The sequence below is a fragment of the Cannabis sativa genome, chromosome 4 (assembly GCF_029168945.1).
Source record: "Cannabis sativa cultivar Pink pepper isolate KNU-18-1 chromosome 4, ASM2916894v1, whole genome shotgun sequence".
Classification (NCBI taxonomy): domain Eukaryota; kingdom Viridiplantae; phylum Streptophyta; class Magnoliopsida; order Rosales; family Cannabaceae; genus Cannabis; species Cannabis sativa.
Genome location: NC_083604.1, coordinates 4,273,730 through 4,294,670, shown reverse-complemented (window position 1 = coordinate 4,294,670; position 20,941 = coordinate 4,273,730). Strand labels below are relative to the sequence as shown.

Genomic DNA, 20,941 nt, shown 5'->3' with positions numbered 1-20,941 from the left:
TAGTTGATTCGGTCAAGTTTGATGGTGAGGGAAGACGTCAACGAATTAGAGAACGGATTCCAGTGAACGGCGAAAGCAGGAGGAGCAGCGGGAGCCATTGTTGCCCGAGGATCGGAGGTGGAAGATTCCATTGACGCTAGTCAAAGACGATGATACCATGAAGAAGGTAATGACCATGAAGAGTGGTAAAGACCAGTGAGAGAGAAAAGCTATGAGCTGTAAAAAGAGAGAGCCAGCAGAATGAAAAATATCTGTAATGGCTTACCCGAAAACAGGGCACCAATGTTTTATTTATATACCAATGAAACAGTACAAAAAAGAGAAAAAGTTGTTACACATTAAAACAAACTTTACAACTAATTAACAGAAAATACAAGAAACTAATTAACAGAAAAAGACAACTGCTAAGAAATTATTAATTGGTTAACATATATATATATTAGATATTATATTAACTATCAGATTCGATCCAATTAATTTCAGTCATCCAATCGACAACATTTAATAGATGTTAGATTAGATCAGTTCTATCTAATGGATATATTTTATGTATATCTATTGGTTTAATTTGTGTTTATCCAATATTTTAGACCATATATTTTTGGATCGGATAAGAACCATCCAATATTTTAGATTCAATATCTATTGAATTGAATTGGATCCATCCAATCTCCAAAAAATAAAATTTTAATGTTAATTTTCATATATACATATATTTTTTTTTACGATAATAACATAAAATCTAATTACCCATTCAAACTAAATAAAAATATTAATTAGTTTAATTGGATGTTAGATGTATTGAATTTTTGGATACCACATCTAACATTTGATCCGATCCAATTGAATATTCAAAAATAACATCAAATTCGATCGAATCACAATTGGATATCTAATATTTGACGGTAGGTTGTTAGTAGATTAGATCAATTTATGGACACTCTTAATTCTAATGGTGGTGTAAAATGTGTGTTAAATTTTGCACAAAATATAACATGGACAAAATTTTAGCCTAAAATAAATAGGGACTTTTTTTTTTTTTTTTGAATAAAAGATGAATTTTATTAAACCATTTCAAGCACGATTACATCAAGAATGTTACTCGGGATAGAACTACCCGAATAACTACGATCAGCATATAACCATGATTCTCGAGCGAGAGCATGAGCAACACGGTTAGCAGATCGTTTAACAAAACGAAAATTAATATTGTTCAAACTAGAAAGAAGACCTTTGCACTCCTCAATGCAATTACCAAACGGAGAGGCCATAATCACTGAACTCCGAAGAGCTTGGACCGTGACAAGGTTGTCCGTCTCCACCGTAACATTAGAGAAGTTTGAGGTCTTTATCCAACTAAGAACCTCCTTCAATCCAAGAGCCTCGGCGAAACCCGGCTCCACATCCCCATGCCTTGAACCCGATCTAGCTTGAATGACATAGCCTTTAGCATCACGAAGAACCCAACCAAAGCCAAATCTGTGTTTGTCACTAAAGGTTGCAGCATCAACATTAATCTTATAATAATCAACATGAGGGGCACACCATTGCTCATCCCCTTCATCATTCCCAACCGAGAAAGACAAGGGCGAAAAGTTTTTCTCTTGAGCAAATAGCCACTGTTCAAGATTAGTTCTTGCTAAAGCCACAACATTTTTGACCGACCCAGACTTATCATTCCAAACTTTATTATTTCTGTCTTGCCAAATAGCCCAACAAAGCATGGCACCCATTTGCCTATCTCCATTGTTCCATCGTTGGAACTGTTGTTGAAACCAATCACCAAAGGATGAGTTGCCAATGCTGTCATGTGACAGACCAGAAAACCGCCAGCAGGCAGAGGTAAAATTGCAACCTACAATGCAATGGGCAATTGATTCTGCTTCTCGATTACACCGGGGACAAGATGAATCAATGGGGACATGTCTATGAATTAGTTGTGCTCGAGTAGGAAGACAATTGGACAATGTTCTCCATAACATTTCCTTCACTCTCGGGGGAATCTTTAAGCTCCAAACATCACGCCAAAGACCCAAACTATTAGAAGAAGTAGGAGAAACCTTTAAATCTTGGATTAAGCTGTATGCCGACTTCACTGAATAGTCACCCGAAACTTCCTTACTCCAATACCAAGTATCCACCGAGTTAGAAGGAGAGATAGGAATGGTGAGTATCAAGTCCTTGTCTCTATCATTGAACAAGTCATTGATAATCTCATAATCCCAATTCTTACCATCCATAGTCAATAAACACTTAACATCTTTGTCACAAAAGGAAGGATGGAAAGAAGTGATGAAAGGATTCTCCATATCTGGCAACCACGGGTCTCTAGTAATAGAGATAGTCTCACCTGAACCTACCAGTATTCTCCCACCTTTGATAATTAAATCCTTAGCTTCCAGAATACTCCTCCAAAAAAAGCTAGGATTATTACCCAAAGTCGCATTCACAAAGGAGCCCCATGGGAAATATTTAGCTTTGAAGAGCTTGCCAACAAGAGAGTTTGTTCGAGTATGAAGCCTCCAAGCTTGCTTTCCAAGAAGAGCAATATTAAAGTCATGCAAATGCCGAAACCCCATACCTCCCTGATCCCTAGATGCGCACATTCGGTCCCAATTCATCCAATGAATACCAGATTTCTGTTTAGAAGAAGCTTTCCACCAGAATTTACACATCATTTGTTCCAAATCCTCACAAATGCCTTTAGGAATTAAGAACACACTCATAGCATAGTTAGGGAGAGATTGAGCAACAGATTTGATAAGGATCTCTTTCCCTGCACGAGACAGAAATTTGCTATCCCAACTCTCAACTCTCTTCCGCATTTTATCCTTGAGAAAGCCCAACACAGCATTTTTATTATGTTTCATAATATTAGGCAGTCCCAAATAAAAACCATCATCACCAGCTTCAGACATTCCCATTAAAGAACAAATACTCACTCGAATGTCAGGGGAAGTGTTTTTGCTGAAAAAGATGGATGACTTCTAGCGATTCACCTTTTGACCCGATGCTAGTTCAAATCTCTCAAGAAGAGACATGATCCTTTCTGCTTCATTCACAAGGGCCCTACAATAAAGGTAGCTGTCGTCGGCAAAAAACATATGAGTAACTTGAGGAGCACCCCGAGCCACTTGACAACCCTTAATCCACCCTCTACTCTCATAGCTCCGAATTAGAGATGAAAGTCCCTCAACACAAATAATGAATAGATACGGGGATAAAGGATCACCTTGTCGGATTCCACGAGATAGTGATATAGGTCCCAACGAATGACCTCCCGATGTGATCCAGTAACGGACCGAGACAACTAAGGCCATAATCAATTGTACCCATCTAGTATGAAAGCCCATTTTCAAAAGGAGCGTCTCCAAGAAAGGCCATTCAACGCGGTCATACGCTTTGCTCATGTCGAGCTTTAATGCCATTTGCCCAACCTTTCCTTTACTTTTCCTTTTGAGATAATGCATTATTTCAAAAGACACCAAAATATTGTCTGTTATTAGTCTACCAGGGACAAAAGCACTTTGGGTCTCAGAGACAATGTCTTCCAGAAATAACTTGAGTCTGTTGGCCATAACTTTCGAAATGATCTTGTACACAACATTACAAAGAGCAATAGGTCGAAGATCGCCCATATTTTATGGATTTTTCTTTTTTGGGATGAGCACCAGGTTTGTATTGTTTAAGTCCTCGGGAATAGTGGCCGAAGCAAAAAAATCTTGAACAAGTTTAACCACATCAGAACCCACCACTCCCCAACACTTCTGAAAGAAACCCGGAGTCATACCATCAGCATAACCTTGAAAAATAACTTTTATAAAATGTAAATAGTATAACCCTGAAATGAATATAACATAATATCAAAATGGAAACAACTTTTATAAAAATGAAAAAAGATATAAAAAATAAATAAAAGTGAAAAAAAATACAGATAATTCTTTTAATAAATATCATATTTTTTATTATTTTTTGCCATTTATTAATATTATTCATTAATAAAAATTGTTTTTACTATTAATTATTTTATATATTTTTAATTAACATTAATAAGGATTTCAAAAAAAAAAAATTAACATTAATAATAATACTAACTTTTATAATTAATTTACATCTTATGTATTAGATTAGAGCACAAACAATAAAATTAAGTTAAATATAAACTAAATTTAACTCAAAGTACGCCATTCATGGGTGTAATAGCAAAAAAAGTAGGGAGTTTGATAATTGAAAATGTTTTCACTTTGTTTTTAGTTACCATAATGACAAGTTACAATCTATCATAACATACTCACTTTTCCTTATAAATACATTTTGCTAATAACCGGCTTAATAAAAGGTGGCACTATGACAATTATAGCATTTATCTTTGGTTTTTTATTGTAGAAAATCAAAAAAAAAAAAAAATCGAAGATACAAATTTTAAATATCTTATTTCATCACTTTTAATTTTGCAATTAATAAAAATTTTATTTTATTTTAAGTTTTATTAAAAATCAAAGACAAAAATTGTGAGGTTGATTATCGAAGTTCTCAAGGAAATATTTGTTTTTTACAAAGTGATTAGAATTATTTATGAATTTACGATGCACTCATCCGTCACCGGCGCTGGAACCTCCTCGAACCTGGATAGCTCATCGTCTAACTGCAGAGCATGCTTTGCCAAATCGTGAGCCGTTAAATTCTCAGAACGAGTCACATGAGACAAAACTGTCTCTGAAAATTTAGACAATAAAACTATAATATCTTTAAACAATTTGAGGTGATTTATATATAAATATATAAACATGTATCAACGTTGGAGGCTGCTTTGAATATATATGTGAAAAATGTGTCAAGGTCAAGAAAATTACATAAACATTTTCGTGTGTCACACTTGCCCAATCCACTTCACTCTACCACAAATGGACGAGATCAAGTCACTTTTCAAAGTATAAAACCAAACAAACTGACAAGTGTACATAAAAAAATATATGAAAACTAGTAATTATGAATTTGTATTTGTTTAATTATTTTTGGTGGGAATAGCCATAAGCCTATATTCTGAATTAATTGTTAATTACCAGAATTAATTAGGATAAGTAACAACTCCAGTCTGAGTAGGGAGTTGACATATTCATAAGCCAAATATTTAGTCAACACAGTACAGCAGCTACCTCTCACTGACTTCTTTGTTATTTAATATTTTCTATTTAAAATCAATTTTAATTCTGGTTTGTTGTTTAATTTTGATTGACATAAAACGTTCCAGCAAAATCTTATTATATATAAGAAGTTTTAATATATTCTAGTGTATTCTACAAATCATGAGAAAACCCAAGTTACAAGCAGCTAAATATTTTACATAAAATAAATAAAAGTCACAAGATTGGATTTGCAGTACTTGTGAGTCAACATAAAGATTGGAATCTCATTGATTAAAGAAAGAGTATAACTGTGGCAATTATTTACTTAAAACATGGTTTGAAATGTCCAATGAAAAAGCCACTCTTTTTGGTTGCCATTTGAATCAAAAAATTGCTTACTTGAGCAGTTATATATTGACTTAGTCCTTTCTTATGAATTTTATTGCTTGAAAATTTGATTATATTTATTTTTATATATATATATACTTTGTTTTTTTATGTGGAATTTGTGAATAGAGTAATGGAATATGAACGTTTTCTGATATAGAGAAAAACCAATTAAACTTTTTATTTTTCTGAAATGGTATGAGAAAGAAGACCATCTTGTTGTCGTTCTTTTAATAATTGTTGTCGTTTCTATTTTGGTATTTGATCAAAAAATCACAAGGTCGGCCCTTGACTGAAGAGGAGCCCAATAAAATATTGTCAATTTGTCATAACAAATATTTCATGAAAATAATAGAGGAAATTATATAGGTGCCGTTTGGTAACACTTTTATTTTCTAATTTTTTAATCATAAAATGAAAGTAAAATTTTTGTTTTTAAAAATTTTGCTTTTGAAAAATAAAAATGTGTTTTGTAACCACTTTTATTTTTCAATTTTAAAAACAGAAAACAAAAGTGTGTTCTGTAATAGTTATTTTCATTTTAATTTTTTGATTTTATTTACGTCGGGTCTAGGTCCGGAGTTGGATTTGGGTTCAAGTTAGAGGTCGGGTTTAGCGCCAGGGCCGTGGGGGGATTTGGGATTGAAGTCCAAGATATTGATTAAGAAAAAAAAAACTTTAAAAAAATATTGAAAGTGATTTTTTTTTTGTTTTAAAATTTTGATTCTCAATTAAAAAATTGAAAAGTAAAAACAGTTTTATAGAACATGTTTTTGAAAAATATTTTCACTTTTTCAATTTTAAAAACAAAAAACTGATTAAAAAAGTGTTACCAAACGACACCATAGTATATTCACTTTACTTTTTTTGTTTTAATTTTTATCTCTATTTTTATATTCTTTAAAATATATCCGATTATATCCCCGTTAGACCCCTTAAGTTAATGTAAATTATAGGTAAAACTTAAGTAGAGAGTGAAGGTATATTGAACAATCCACTCAAAAAAGTGAGTATATTTCAATAAAATATAATATAAGGATATTTTTGATTAATGGATACAAAAAAGATATTTTTCAATTTATCCCAAAATAATATTTTTAAATGAGATTTTTCGAGTATAGAAAAGTTGGTATTTTAAAAAAATAATGGTCCATTTTCATTTGGGCCTAAGGCGTTGGTCTTGGGCCTGATTGGCCCTCTCCTGACCTTCATATTTGTGAAATATCGAAGAGTTTAAGCAGTGACGATGTCCAATAAACGGTAATAACTGTAAGTTTGTAGCCATATGCTTTTAAGTTAATGATTGCAATAATTGTTAAATGAGTTTTCTATTGAGATGAATGCACAACTTTTTTTTCTGAAAGGGATGAATGCACAACTTTTTTTTCTGAAAGGGATGAATGCACACATCTTTATTATAAGTGTAGTGAGTGTAACTCATCATACTGATTAATATAGGGGTGTTCATCAAACCGCTCAAATTGTCCGCACCGTAAAAAAAAATGCGATTTGAAATTCTTTACGATGCAGTTTGGTTTGAATTTTTCCTAAATCGCGCGGTGCGGTGCAGTTCGTGGTTTTGAATTGGTTTAAATTGTACCGTACCGCATATTATAAAAATACCAATATTTATAGGAATAATTACATAAGGTACTATTTTTTATAAAATTTTTACATTTTTACGTTCAAAGAATGTTTTTTTACATTTTTACGGTTTTCCAAAAAATAACACGAAAACAACATATAATCAACAAGAAAACAACATAAAAGTAACATGAAAATAACATCAAAATAACAACAAAAAATAACATACATATAACAAAAAATTAACAACAAATGAACAAAATTTCAACATAAAAAGATCGTATTTTATGTAAATAAAATCGAAAAAATCGTAAAAATGTTTAAAATTCCGTAAAACCGTATTTTTGTTGTTTTTGTGCATTTGTGAAATTAACCCATATTTATATTTATTTAGGTCCAATATGTGAATGTCCAACCCAAAGCCCACCAATTATTGTATTATTGAAACTAGGGTTGTACATCGGTCGGTTTGGGCGGTTTATTCTATATATTTTCTAACCCTATCTAAAGTTCGGGTTGCTAAAATTTAAGTGCAACCCGTCCAATTAAAAAAAAAAAATCTATAAACCGACCAACGGTTTGGGCAGTTTGGTCGGGTTAACCCGCCCAAACCGGCCAAACTTTTTTTTTTTAGTTTCAAATTCAAAATCAATAAAAATTAAAAAGATAAATTAAAAATATCACATTCTACTAAAGTACAACACCATATATATGTCTTTAAAACTAATAATTAAGAATATAACTTTATATTATTATATATTTAATCATTTATGTTATATATAATAAAAACTAAAAAGTTTAAAAAAAAATTAAAGGTGCAAAATCGGGTTGGTCAGTTTACTTGAGCGAGTTGGACCTATTTTCAATCCGCCCAATTAACAGATTGAGCGGTTTGTAATTTTTTCGAGTTATTTCGGTTTATAATTTTTATCAGTTTTTTCAGTTTGGTTTGGGCGGGTTATTTGGTTTGGGCGGTTTATGAATTTTTTTGTACAACCCTAACTGAAACTTAATTTTTTTACATATTTATTTTCAAGCCTTATGGTATTTTTGACAAGTGTTGCTCAAGCTTTGTTAGATTTGTGATAATTTAATTATTGGTGATAGTCCAAAATGCAGAAATTGCAAAAATCGTACCGCACCGCACTATTTTTTGTAGTGCGGTTTCTGTAATTTTTAGTTTCGCGGTGCGAGTACAGTTTAGAAAATTGGGAAACCGCATGTGCGGATTGGTTTAAAAAAATAGTCAAAAATCGCACAATCCGTACCGCGAATACCCCTAGTGATTAATATAGGGTGTTAGAAATATTTTTTTAATCAGTTTTTTGCTTTTTTAATTAAGAAAGTGAAAATATTTTCTAAAAATATATTCTATAAAACTATTTTTATTTTTTAAATTTTTAATTAAAAAATATCACTTTCACAATATTTTAAAAAGTTTTTTTTCCTTAATTAAAATTTTGAACTCCGACTACAACTTAGATTTTGGGATTCGGACTCCAGCCCTAGCCCCGATCTGAACACGGACCACGGTCTCGGTCCCAAATCTGGACCTGGACCCGACTTAAATAAAATCAAAAAATAAAAATAAAAGTTATAAAACACACTTTTGTTTTTTATTTTTAAAATCAAAAAATAAAAATAGTTTTAAAACACTTTTTTATTTTTTAAAAATAAAATTTTAAAAACATCCTTTAAAGTTTTACCTTTAAAAATGCTCTAAAAGTTTCAAAGAAAAATGACTTGGCACACTGTGATAGGCTAGGCCTGGTTTTTACCAAATCAGTCTAGGGCTTAAAGAAAGATTGATTGACTCGATTCCCTGCTCTTTTTTCATTTCTCGAACTAGTCGATTCCTTTCTTAACTTCCCCCAAAGGGTCTCTCTTTAATCGAGAAGCCGAAGACGATTTCATTTTGGGGTAATGGAAGATTTGAAATTGAGAACAATGGAGGGTTTTCAAGAATTGAAGACTCGGTTTGAGCCATGGTGGAATCAAGCTATACAGTACATTAATCAGATACCCGAAGAACAGCTCTATGTAGCTCTTGGTGTTCTTATCTTCACAATCCTTTTCTTCATTCTCAGTATGTTTTGCTACTCCATTCATCCTCAATTTTATGTTACATTATTTATTTTTCCCCCATTTTTCGAATTGTTTGTTTCAATTTTTTTTCGCGGTGCTTGTTCCAGTTCGGTTGTTCAAACGCACCAAATCTAACACCATTGTACTCACTGGGCTTAGTGGAAGTGGCAAGACTGTTCTTTTCTATCAGGTAAGGTCGTCATTGCTGGTTTTCTGGGCTTTTCATGGTTTATTGTATTTGGGTTTGTGGTACAGTGGTAGTGTAGAATTTGATGCTGTTGAAGAACGGTTCTTCTACTTTCATTTTAGATCTGTTGAAGATTAGTACTGGAGCTAGTATTGTAAATAACTGAATTTCACCTATGGGTATATCATAACATGGTCTTCATAAGTCAAGATTTTGAGGTGGTGCTAGTTAATTGGATTGTTGCTCGTTGTTGAAATTTGCATAATAATGTAATTTTTCCATTCGTGTTATGCTTTTTCTTAATGAAAAATGAGCTTGGGGCATCTGCATTGTTCTTCTGGTTGCAATATTTGTCAACTTATGAACAAGGATTTATTACAATCCACTAGTTTAGTTTCATTTCTCATACGCATGAATTGTTGCTTATGGCCAGCTGCGGGATGGCTCATCGCATCAGGGCACTGTTACATCTATGGAACCAAACGAGGGCACCTTTGTGCTGCATTCTGAGAAAACAAAGGTAGCATATTTTAGCTCATTTTCACATATTTTAGCTCATTTTCACTATGTACTGCATATGTACACAACTGACACAAGGAAATATAGTGTATTCTGTTAAGACATCTTTGCCCCGAATGTTGTCTTTTGTAATAGACGGATGCTTAGTTTATGATATATTGATATGCATCTTCTCTTGTACATGTAAATGTATGCAATGAACTGCAATTTCTTTATTTCTAGAAGGGTGATGTCCATAATAATCTATTCCCCTCCTCCATATTATGAATAACAGAATGGAAAAACGAAGCCGGTTCATCTTGTTGATGTTCCTGGGCATTCTCGTCTTCGACCTAAGCTAGATGACTTTTTGCCTCAAGCAGCCGGTCTAGTTTTTGTGGTGGATGCTTTGGAATTTTTACCAAATTGTCGTGCTGCATCAGAGTAAGATATTATCACTTGTTTCCTTTTATTTCTGTTCATTTTTTTTCTTCCTCCTTTTCTGTCCCATTCAAACACCTTTGGCCATGAGTTTCTAACTTATGTATTTTTTCTGCAAAAGGTACCTTTATGATGTTCTAACCAAGGCTAGTGTTGTGACGAAGAAGATTCCAGTGCTTATTCTCTGCAACAAAACAGATAAAGTGACAGCACATACTAAGGAGTTTATCAGGAAACAAATGGAGAAGGAAATGTAAGACTTCAATTTGTTTCTAAGTGACTGTGTTTTCGCTAATTACTTAATTTTAGTATTAATTGTATAATGCTCTGTAATAGTAAATGAGTTTATCTTGTATACCGGTTTATCTTATCTTCATTACACAGACAATTAAGGTTTGTTTTCAATAACATAACATTTGTCATGTGTTTTGTGCAACTTATTGAGAGGTTTATATTTCTGGTTATGCCCACTTGATCTCTACTTCTATATTGTCCATTGCAATTGCAGAAGAGTACAATTGTTCTTTTAGACAAAAATCATTAGCTTACTGCGTGTAGCAGTGATTTTCACGCTAGGTTAAAGATACTATTCGTATTATTGTACTTTCTAACGTGTCTTTGTTTTGATCAGTGACAAATTGCGAGCATCAAGAAGTGCAGTATCAGAAGCTGATATTGCAAATGAGTTCACTCTTGGCGTACCAGGAGAAGTGTTTTCGTTCTCTCAGTGCCATAACAAAGTTACAGTTGCTGAGGCATCCGGATTAAAGGGTGAAATATCTCAAGTAGAGCAGTTCATTAGGGAGCATGTAAAGCCCTAGTTTCATGAAATGAAAGAAATTATGGCTTAAGAGCTTTCTCAAGAGTGCCTCCTGATGTTCAGAATCAACAAGGCTGCTAATAGCTTAAAGGCAGGTAAAGTAGAGTTTGTAGAGCTTAGCAAAGTAAATGTAAACGAAGAGAAAACAAGAGAGAGGTCGTTAATCATGGTTTGGCGAGAGCCCTTTTGAGAGTTGAACTTGAAAGATTGATGTACTATGACAACTGTTTATGGATGTTTCCTTTACCAATTTGAAACATTTTCAACTGACTTAACATTCTTTGATGACGCGTTTTGAGTGTTTATTAGCTTTTATCTATAAAGGATTGAAAAGAAACTGAAAATTAGGGAACTAAATATAGTAATGCTATGAAAAAATAAAACCAACAAAGTTTTGAACACTAGATCTAATTTATACTTCATATTCAATAAATTGTAAAAGAAAAATAAGCTAAAAACATAATCAACTACATATATTGATGCTAAATAAACAAGATATTGAAAATAGAAATTAATGTGTAGAACACTATATTAAAAAACATTTATCATGACAGTAATAAAAAAATCAATAATCACCTTTGTAACCAATAACTCAAATTCAATTATACAAATAAATATTAAAAAATAATATAGAAACTAGTTATTGGGGTCGGATATGGAAGGGGTAATATTACCCCTAATACCATTCTGAACCCGCTTTGGGTAAATAAAATTGTCCCTCATAACCCACCAAAACAGGTATTTTCCGCCCCATTCGAGGTGGGTACTCACAGGTATTCATCATTGCGGGTCAAATTTCTATTTCTAGTTGTATAGACGACCAGAGAAAATATAAATTCTTTAACCAACCCAAAAAGAGTGGTTAAATGAAAATCTCAAGTACATGGTTAATTTGTTTTGCATTAACCGAAAACTATAGGTGTGGTGCAAAATGATGTGGTTAACCATGATAGAAAATTAACTAATATATTAGAAAAAGAGTAACTTTCCACATAACAAAATCTAAATAGAATCTTAGTACTTCAACAAGCAAAACAAAATACAATTCTCTAAGTCTCAAACAAATAAAAAGGAAAAAATACAAATAAGAACTAGTTATAAATTATGATATATTTTTAATTTATATTCATTGTTGTACTTGTACTTGTAGATTTAGGAGTATCTGATTCGCTTTAAATTCCAATTTTTTCTACAATTAATAATAAAGAAAAAAGATATTAGCAAATGACTAAACAAATGACACCGTATTGCGATGATAGTAAAAAAATTAACTATAACTACACACCACGAATAAAATTAACTACACCACACCATGCAATACAGTACGAATTTTGTGGTTAAGCGGATATTCTACTCACAAAGTTCAGAAAAGAAAGAATAATAATTAAAACACACTCACAAGAGATTAGTAATCTAATTAAGTGTATATTTTATTGGTAAGATATGCTTGTGTAATTGTATTCATAATCACCTACAGTTGAGTACAGATTCTAATTCAAGAATTGATAAATGAATTTTTCTATAAGCAAAATATGTAATGCTTTCCTTTCTCTTTTTTCTTTTTCTTCTTTTTCTGCTGGAATGTTTTGGGTGAAGGTGAACCATAGAGTATAGCCATAAGAGTGATAGGAAAACTTGCAGAGATACAAATTTTCTTCTCCTATTAGTTATATATATAATTATGACAAAAGCTATGGTGACATAACAAGCTTCTCCTCCTAAGTCCTCACCTCACACACTGATAAGACTCCGGGAATGATCTCAACAGCAAGAGCTTTTTAATCCTAACAATCAAAACAAAAATGCCATAGCATGGAACATGCATCAATCCAACTCCGATGTACCTGTAAAATTTGCATCGACGAGACACATGAACAAAACGAATACTGTTAAAAGTTTCTAGAACAGATTTCTCAGTAATGTGATTGTTGGTTTTGAGAACATTTTCTTTCTAAATCAGATTAAAAGCCAAGAGCATACCATAAAGGAGCATATGGGGATGATAAGTCAAGAAATGGATAGGGCCACCTGTTGTTGCAACAAAGGGTGTTAGCATTGTGAGCCATAAAATTTGAATGTGTTCATTCAAGGCATGAAGTGAAAAAGTCAATTATTTTTACCAGGTTGATACACAAGCATGGACAATCCACTGAAAGATCACAAATATTCCTGTCCATAACACAAAATATGCAGCTCGAAACAAAGGAAATCTCTGCGAAAAGAAGATTGTTTGCATAATTAGGAAGAAGAAGATGAAAATGTCTATAACACCAACAAGCAATGTATTTACGTACCAAACAATTCAATATTGTGTCACCAATGAGGAAAAAAGCATTGATTGAGTGCATAGAAACAATCATCTGCAATAATACACAAACAAGTTGGTTAAATGAAACTACTCAGAAATAGCAAACAATCAAATCAACCAATACATCCCCTATGAGATTTGAGAAGTTGAATCAATTTGTTAAAATGAGATAGAGATTCAGCACAATGTTGCTTTTTACTTACAAAATTCAGGCTGTAATCTTTGGCTGTCAAAAATGGATAAATAATGAGCCAAAATACACTGTCGGTTAGCACCACAGCACCAGCAGAAACCTGTTCATAGGGGAGCAAAGGGATTTTATGACTCTTTGAAATGCTAATATAAGTAAAACATAGCAATTGAAAACAGAGAGGCACTGCAATTTCCAAAACAAAAAATCATTTCCAAGTTACTTGGGTGATTAAAGGAGGATTCGGGTATACAAAAATCTACCTGATAAATGATTTGGAAGATGTAACCCCATGCACCTGCAGTTTTATGAGCATCATTTCCTTCACGGGTATCGAGATTTTTATACAAATTTGATGCCTCTGAACTCTCTCCAAGGCTAGGAGCTACATAAGTGCCTCGCTCTGCGTCGAAATTATTTGCATTCCCACCAACTTTAGTTTGATACTTTCGACATCCATAAATAGAAAGGGAACTTCCCAGCTGCAAAATGTATGCACTGTATAAGAAACTTAATGACAGCAACATCAAAAGCATTGAAATCTAATGCTTAAAGGGAATCAGAAAGTTGAAGTTGAACAATGTTTCAGATGAAAAGAGCCTTAGTTTGAAGTTCATACCGCAAAGTACAGTGTGACCAAAGTAAATGTCCATCTGTTCAGCACATTATAAGAAAAACAAATTAGTACATAACATTAGCTTTCCCAGCCCTTGTGAGATAACTTGAAAAAACAAATTTGTTGGTGCATCATCTTAAAATATAACATTATGATCTTTGGTGTTTTCTACTAACTCTCAGGGAGTGGACCTGAGAGAATTCCACAGAACTATTTTCAAAATGAATAGGTTTGTATATCAGTTTCTAGCACCCTCAAATACTGCCAAAGGGAAGAAAGGTTTAAGAAACTCCAAGCTGCATTGCGTGCATTACTCGGTTGGATACATCAAAATTCCATAGATGTTATGGGAGATTTCACACCAAATCTCTTGACATTAAAGTATAGTGCAGAAAAGATAAAAGTTTTTAAGGACAGAATGCTTACTGAGTATAAAAGTTGAAGATTACACCTCCATCGAGTACAACATTGGCGAAAAGCAATGCGAAAAGAGTGACAAAAGCTACAATCCTGTAAGCTAGTAGCCATACAGGATGGATTCCCTTAAGACAAGTCTGCCAAGATTCATACTCATACAAAGAACCTGATGTTTCTACCTCATGCTCTCTTCTCCTAGAGCTTGATTTGTTAAACCCTTCATATTTCCATATCAATATGGATGAAGCTACCATAGTTGAACACAGCCATAAAGCACAAAAGAAGAACCTCCAGTTCAACCAATAACTCGGTTCTGTAGTGTCGGCAGTCATGACTGGCTGCCAAGTATGTTCTGGAGATCCTGTTAAGAAACCCATCACTTAATTGAATTTTTTCCTCCCAGAATTATGTTTTATATAGATTCAATTTCCAAATATTACTCAATGGTCAAACACATGAATTTCACCAAACACTTCCTCAACACCTTCTTTTTCAGAACCACAGATAGAGAATTCTCATAAACTTAAACACACTACTAAAATAAAAACTCCCCATTTAATCATTAAGAAATTATAGCATAAAAAGTTTGAAACTTCATTGGTTCAATAAAAGCAACAAAACTACTAATAATTCCACACAACACTAAAAAACCCAATTACGAACATCTTGTGCAGATTAAGAAAGAAGAATTATTTTCTGATAATTGAATTTGAAATACTATGTGTGTAAAAAAGTGATTAAGGAAGCAAGCAAGGAACAAATACCATAACAGTAGTAAGGGACCCAAATGAGATTCGTATGAATTCATGCAATGAAACAGAGATTCCTTTCTTATATACCGGTTTTAGCCCAAGAGGGTGTAATTCAATTGTAACAAAATCACAAAAGTCGGTACCTTTGAAAAAACAAAAAACAAAAAACAATTCTTTGGCACTTACGCTTCTGTAATGGGAAAAGATTAAAGAGGAGAGGCGTCAACGCACAAGATTCTTTGCTTGTTGCCTTGTTCGTGCACAAGATTTAAAGCTAGTGTACTATATTGTCCTATGTATTTTTGATTTCTCAGTTGTGAAATCCGAGAAGAAGAAGAAGAAGAAGAGAAGAATCAGTGGAGAAGACAGAATAAACTTTTTTTTTTTTGGTCGTTTCTTTAATATTTATTATTTATTTAGAGAATTGGTTGGTAATGGTTGAAGTTGAGCCACTGAAATGATGCCACGTCATCCATGTCCAGCCGTACGAGTTTACTTGGAATAGGAAAGAACTATCCCTTTTTGTTCCTACGTCAACCAAATTTCTAGTTTATGAAAAAAAAAATTAAGAAAAACAAAAAACCAATCCTTTAACTGAATCTGAAAACAAAAGGAGGGCCTTGTTTTTCTTATTAGAGAGGAAAAACAAAAAAAATTATACACATAACTAAGGTGTCGTTTGGTAATACTTTTGCTTTTTAATTTTTAAATCACAAAATGAAAGTAAAATTTTTGTTTTTAAAAAATTTATTTTTTTTTAAAAAAAATGCGTTCTCTAACCATTTTTGTTTTTTAATTTTAAAAACAGAAACAAAAGTGTGTTCTGTAAAGTTTATTTTCATTTTTCTTTTTTGATTTTATTAAGTCGGGTCAAGATTCGGGGTTGGATTTGGGTTCGGGTCAGAAGCCGGGTTCAGCGCCAAGGTCGTGAGGAGGGGATTCGGGTCCGGGTCTGGTTGTAATCCAAAAGATTGATTAAAAAAAAAACTGTTTAAAAAAATATTGAAAGTGATTTTTTTTTGTTTTTAAAATTTTGATTTCTAATTATAAAATTGAAAAGTAAAAACAGTTTTATAGAACATGTTTTTGAAAAATATTTTTACTTTTCCACTTTTAAAAACAGAATACTGATTAAAAAAGTGTTACCAAACGCCACCTAAATAAATAAAATCTTATATCACAAATGGTTTTTTTTTTATGAAAGTGAGAACAATTTTATTGATTTATTGATGAAGTGCTTATATCTTACATACTCAAATGGTCAAATATACATGCGACAGTTTAGTAGTATAGGCACCCTCAATTTTGTAGTATAATTTTTTTTTTTAGGATTTTTTTATTTTTATTCTTCAAAACATTTTTTTATTGCATTTTTACAGAATTCTACATATAAATTTTTATTGCAACTAGCGCTGCAATCTAAATTGCAATAAAAAAATCGTATAAAAATCTTTATTGCAATTAGCGCTACAACCACCTTAAAAAAAACAGTATATGAGATAAAGATACCACTAAATCAGTGACATAAATTAATTGTGACAAAGAGACCAACATCATACTATCAACACAACCTAACCCGAGAAAAGCCTATACAAGAGCCTACTCTGAATCCAAATAGAGTTACACCATAGTTGACCTTACAAGAATTCACACCCACACGGCACACCCACTACCCTGCATCAGACAATGCCACCCTAGAAGCACAGATTCTCATAGAAGTCGTTAAATCTTTGATAGAATAATACAACTCTTCGAAGATAATTTACAAACAGTTGAAAAAAAAAGAGAAAAAGTCAATGGCAATCTAAAAAAGAACCAAGAGACTCTTGTGTGCACAAATACAAACAAATCACACACATCTAACCAGAGCCACGCCCAAGGCAAAGGAAAGCCGGCGGAGCTTGGTCGAAAAAAATATCACAACAAATGGTTTTACATATATATAATAGCACAATTGGCATTCAATTATTTTTTTTAATCAAAATGAAGATAAGAGGATATTTTCATAAATTTTAAATAATTACGAAAATATTTAATATAGGCTAATTAGGATTTTTGCTTCCTCAACTTTGACATGTACCAAATCATGCCCCTGAAATTTTAAGGCCATTGATAATGCCCCTGAACTATTGAGATTGTTGGATTTAAGGACTTTTGTCTAATTTTATTCAATTTTACTATTTCAATGATTGTTTATGTACTAAACCATGTTCTCCAGACTTTGATATCTACCAAATCATGCCCTTTGAACTTTGACATGTACTAAATTATGCCTACTTTTATCCATGTTAGACTTTTTTACTAAAATTAGAAAAAAGTCCTTAAATCCAACAATCTCAGTAGTTCAGGGGGCATTTTCAATGACCTTAAAAGTTCAATGGGCATGATTTAGTACATGTGTGTTGCCCCTGATTTCGCCCAATATACGTGGACCAATCAAACAGGGACACGTGGATCAGATAACTTGTAAATATTTGCTAAGTCTTTGTATGCCACAAGGAAGCACCCTGGGCATAGGTCCCGGAGGAGGCACCCGGAGTACAAGGTGCTCCCGGAAGCTCGCATAGCATAAAGCCTCTCCGCGAAGTGTCAGGCTTCTCCTGAGCAATCAAGTCGCATTTAATGTTGCATGGGAGGAAGCGTGTTGGAGGCCTAACAACACGCAATAAAGTCTGACGGCACAACCTCCAAACAGCAGCGCCACAGTAATGATCATTTAAGTCTAGCGACGGCTACTCTGCGAAGAGTCACATCAATCACAAGGCAAAAAGGACATTCCTCATAAAAATCCTACAGCACCTAGGGATTTGACCATGCATTACCCATGGTATATTCATTGGGAATACCCAACTTTATGGATACTTACAGATACGTTTGTAAGAACAATTCTAGGGATTACCCCACCAAAACACTATAAATACCCCTTCAAAGCTCATTTAATGGGATCGAAAATCTTGGGTTGCATATGAGCAAGAAGAGTAAATACTCACCAAGAACATTCTCTGTATTTATAAGGGTAACATTCCCTCGAGTGTGGAATCTGTATTAAAGACATCCATCAATAACAAAGACTCGTGGACTAAGGCTCATTAACGCCCCAACCACGTAAAAATCCTTATCTCGCTTTCTTACAGCTCAATATTATACTCATATTTTAATAGTTGCCGAAAATCTCGGTCAACATTTTGGTGCTTTCATTGAGAGCTGAAGAAAGCTGCTACACAACAAGCAGTTGGCTTCACAAAGATGGTGGAGACAAGAAGTACACGTCAGCCTCGCCCTCTGGAAGATGCTCAAGACCCGAATGAGGAAGATGTAGCCTCAAGAGCAGCAGAGGAGTCCGAGGAAGAAGAAATAGTCCCCGACGAGGACTACGAGGGGAACCTCGACGAGTATGCCTATGACGAAGGAAGTTACTCAGAGCTGGTGCTTCTCAGACAAAAAGCTATCGATCACGAAGCCGAGATCGAAGCTCAGAAAGCGCAAAACCAGAAAATGCAGGAAGTGATGCTAGCCATGCAGAAAGCCATGGAAGCAGCTGGCATTCACGTGCACCCCAAGGCAATGACCGCTGGACTCCATAGGGAGCCAGCGACATCTTCGCCTAATTCCCAGCAGCAGAAATCTAGGGAACCTAGCCCTATAAGATATCCTGCTGAGGGAAATCAGACAAAAAACCCTACTTCTACCCCTAAAGGGAAAGGTCCGCAGAGGGGCAAGCCCCAAAAAGGGAGTCTTGGCCCTCAAGATCGAGGGGACCGAAAAAGCGTTTCTGTGCACCAGGAACTAGGGGGTAGAGGGAGAAGAGGACAGAGATGTCCTCCCATTGATCTGAGAAATCAAATCAATGGGAATCAAGGTGACCTCCGGGCTCACCTTGACCAAAAAAGATACGGGCCCGTGGTTTCCTCGGGTACGTTAAATGAAGGAATTATGGCGGAACTCGCCATACTCCGAAAAGACATTGCTCGAGTCTCCCGGAGGCAGAAGGGAGACGACTCCGATTCAGACAGCGAGGATCGGGAGCCGTGTGCCAAGCACATCCTGGAGGCGGAGCTCCCTAAAAACTTCAAGATGCCCGAAATGGCGATATATACCGGGAACTCCGATCCCAGTGACCACCTGTCGCGGTTCAACCGTGTCATGACGGTCATGCGGGTCAGCAATGATGCCAAATGTCTGTGCTTCCCACTCACTCTGAGTGGGTCCGCGGAGGAATGGTTCAAAAAGCTGGAACCAGGATCCGTGGGCTGTTGGAACAAGCTCCAGACCAACTTCCGGAGACAGTTTGTCGCCGCCAAAAAGGTCAACTTGGAGGTTAGTGCCTTGACCAATATCAAGCAACTGCCCACTGAGACCTTGAAGAATTACATCAAGAGGTTCCGAGAGGAAGCCTCGAAGACCAAGAAGGTTGATGACGGACAACAGCTTGCACTTCTCCAAGCAGGAATCCGTACTGGGACTCCCTTCTGGAATGAGTTGCAGCAAGAAGGGGCTGCTAGCCTCCAGGACTTCCAGAAAAGAGTCCAAAAGTATATCAACCTCGAAGAAGCCCAAATCGTGGCCTATGGAGGCTATTATCCCACCGGGATAGCAGGGTACATGCCCAGAGTATCACCCTCGGGTACTGCCCCGACTGCAACTCCACAGGTGGGTGGCATACAGTATCTTCTCATTTTGGCAACCCGTCCGGGGTGAATGGGCAAGCTCCTTCACAGGCTGCCCCGACTGCTAGCCTAACAGGCCCTACCCAGGGATCGAGGAGTAAAAGGTCCTCCAAAGGCAGCACCCGAACGGGAGAGAAGCACCAGAAAAAGGGGTACACCCCCCAATATACTCAATACACGGAGTTATCGGACTCTCAGGAACGTGTGTACTTCGCCACTAGGCAAAATACGCACTACCGGAGACCACAGCCGTTGTACAAAGACAGCTCCCGGAGAGATCCGAGCAAAAGATGCGAGTACCACAACGACATTGGTCATAGCACCAATGAGTGTAAGAATCTCAAGGACGAGATCGAAAATCTAATCCGTTTGGGCCACCTCTATGAGTGGATCAAGAATAGGTTGCCCCACCTTAATCCGGGACAGGTGGCTGGGGGTATGCCTCCGGGAACACCAGGGGGTACAGCAGGAGTATTGGCTCCAGCTGCTCCCGCAGGTGACGCCCAGCATATTCCCGGGCTACCGCCCCGGCCTAACGGGCGGGTGGCCATGATCTCCGGAGGTCCCCATATCGGAGGGAACACTCGCAAGGAGCGAAAGCGATACGCCGAGGCCGCGAAACACAAAGAGATATGGGAAGTTACTCAACTCCCAGCTCAAAGGCCTCGGCTGATGGACCAACCCATAACGTTCACGGAAGAAGACGCCAAGACGGTGCGTTTTCCTCATCACGACCCGTTGGTCATAGAGACCCCCATCGCGAATAAAGTGGTGGCCAGAGTCTTAATTGACAATGGAAGTTCCGTGAACCTGCTCTTCAAAGAAGCCTTCACCGCGATAGGGTTGACCGACCGTGACCTCTC

At 35.3% G+C, this 20,941-nt stretch overlaps 2 protein-coding genes across 3 annotated transcripts; one reads left to right on the top strand and one right to left on the bottom strand.

Moving 5' to 3' along the window:
• Positions 1–8,831: 8,831 nt before the first annotated feature.
• LOC115714621 (uncharacterized) lies at positions 8,832–11,398 on the top strand. The gene is made up of 6 exons (XM_030643367.2): positions 8,832–9,183; positions 9,290–9,372; positions 9,803–9,889; positions 10,163–10,311; positions 10,430–10,561; positions 10,940–11,398. Exons 1-6 carry the CDS (start codon positions 9,021–9,023, stop codon positions 11,127–11,129), a joined length of 804 nt encoding a protein of 267 aa, XP_030499227.1. The 5' UTR covers positions 8,832–9,020; the 3' UTR covers positions 11,130–11,398.
• Positions 11,399–12,533: 1,135 nt separating this feature from the next.
• Positions 12,534–15,810, bottom strand: LOC115714392 (uncharacterized). 2 transcript variants are annotated; one of them, XM_061113178.1, is made up of 9 exons: positions 15,598–15,810; positions 14,669–15,011; positions 14,246–14,279; positions 13,890–14,108; positions 13,640–13,729; positions 13,423–13,488; positions 13,249–13,340; positions 13,109–13,156; positions 12,534–12,972 (listed from the first exon to the last, which is right to left on the bottom strand). In XM_061113178.1, exons 2-9 carry the CDS (start codon positions 14,989–14,991, stop codon positions 12,855–12,857), a joined length of 990 nt encoding a protein of 329 aa, XP_060969161.1. In that variant the 5' UTR covers positions 14,992–15,011; positions 15,598–15,810; the 3' UTR covers positions 12,534–12,854. The 2 variants fall into 2 exon arrangements, with proteins under 2 accessions (XP_060969161.1, XP_060969162.1); XM_061113179.1 differs by having other exon boundaries at positions 14,669–15,020; positions 15,598–15,676.
• Between the last annotated feature and the right edge of the window lie 5,131 nt (positions 15,811–20,941).

Excerpts from the sequence above, each read along its gene's own strand:
- LOC115714392 (XM_061113178.1), bottom strand. The coding sequence starts at position 14,991 with ATGACTGCCGACACTACAGAACCGAGTTATTGGTTGAACTGGAGGTTC. Across the intron at positions 13,341-13,422 it reads ACACAATATTGAATTGTTTG|AGATTTCCTTTGTTTCGAGC; the intron begins GTACGTAAATAC and ends TTCTTTTCGCAG. Across the intron at positions 13,157-13,248 it reads CATGCTTGTGTATCAACCTG|GTGGCCCTATCCATTTCTTG; the intron begins GTAAAAATAATT and ends TTGCAACAACAG.
- LOC115714621 (XM_030643367.2), top strand. The coding sequence starts at position 9,021 with ATGGAAGATTTGAAATTGAGAACAATGGAGGGTTTTCAAGAATTGAAG. Across the intron at positions 9,373-9,802 it reads AGACTGTTCTTTTCTATCAG|CTGCGGGATGGCTCATCGCA; the intron begins GTAAGGTCGTCA and ends GCTTATGGCCAG. Across the intron at positions 10,312-10,429 it reads AATTGTCGTGCTGCATCAGA|GTACCTTTATGATGTTCTAA; the intron begins GTAAGATATTAT and ends TTTCTGCAAAAG.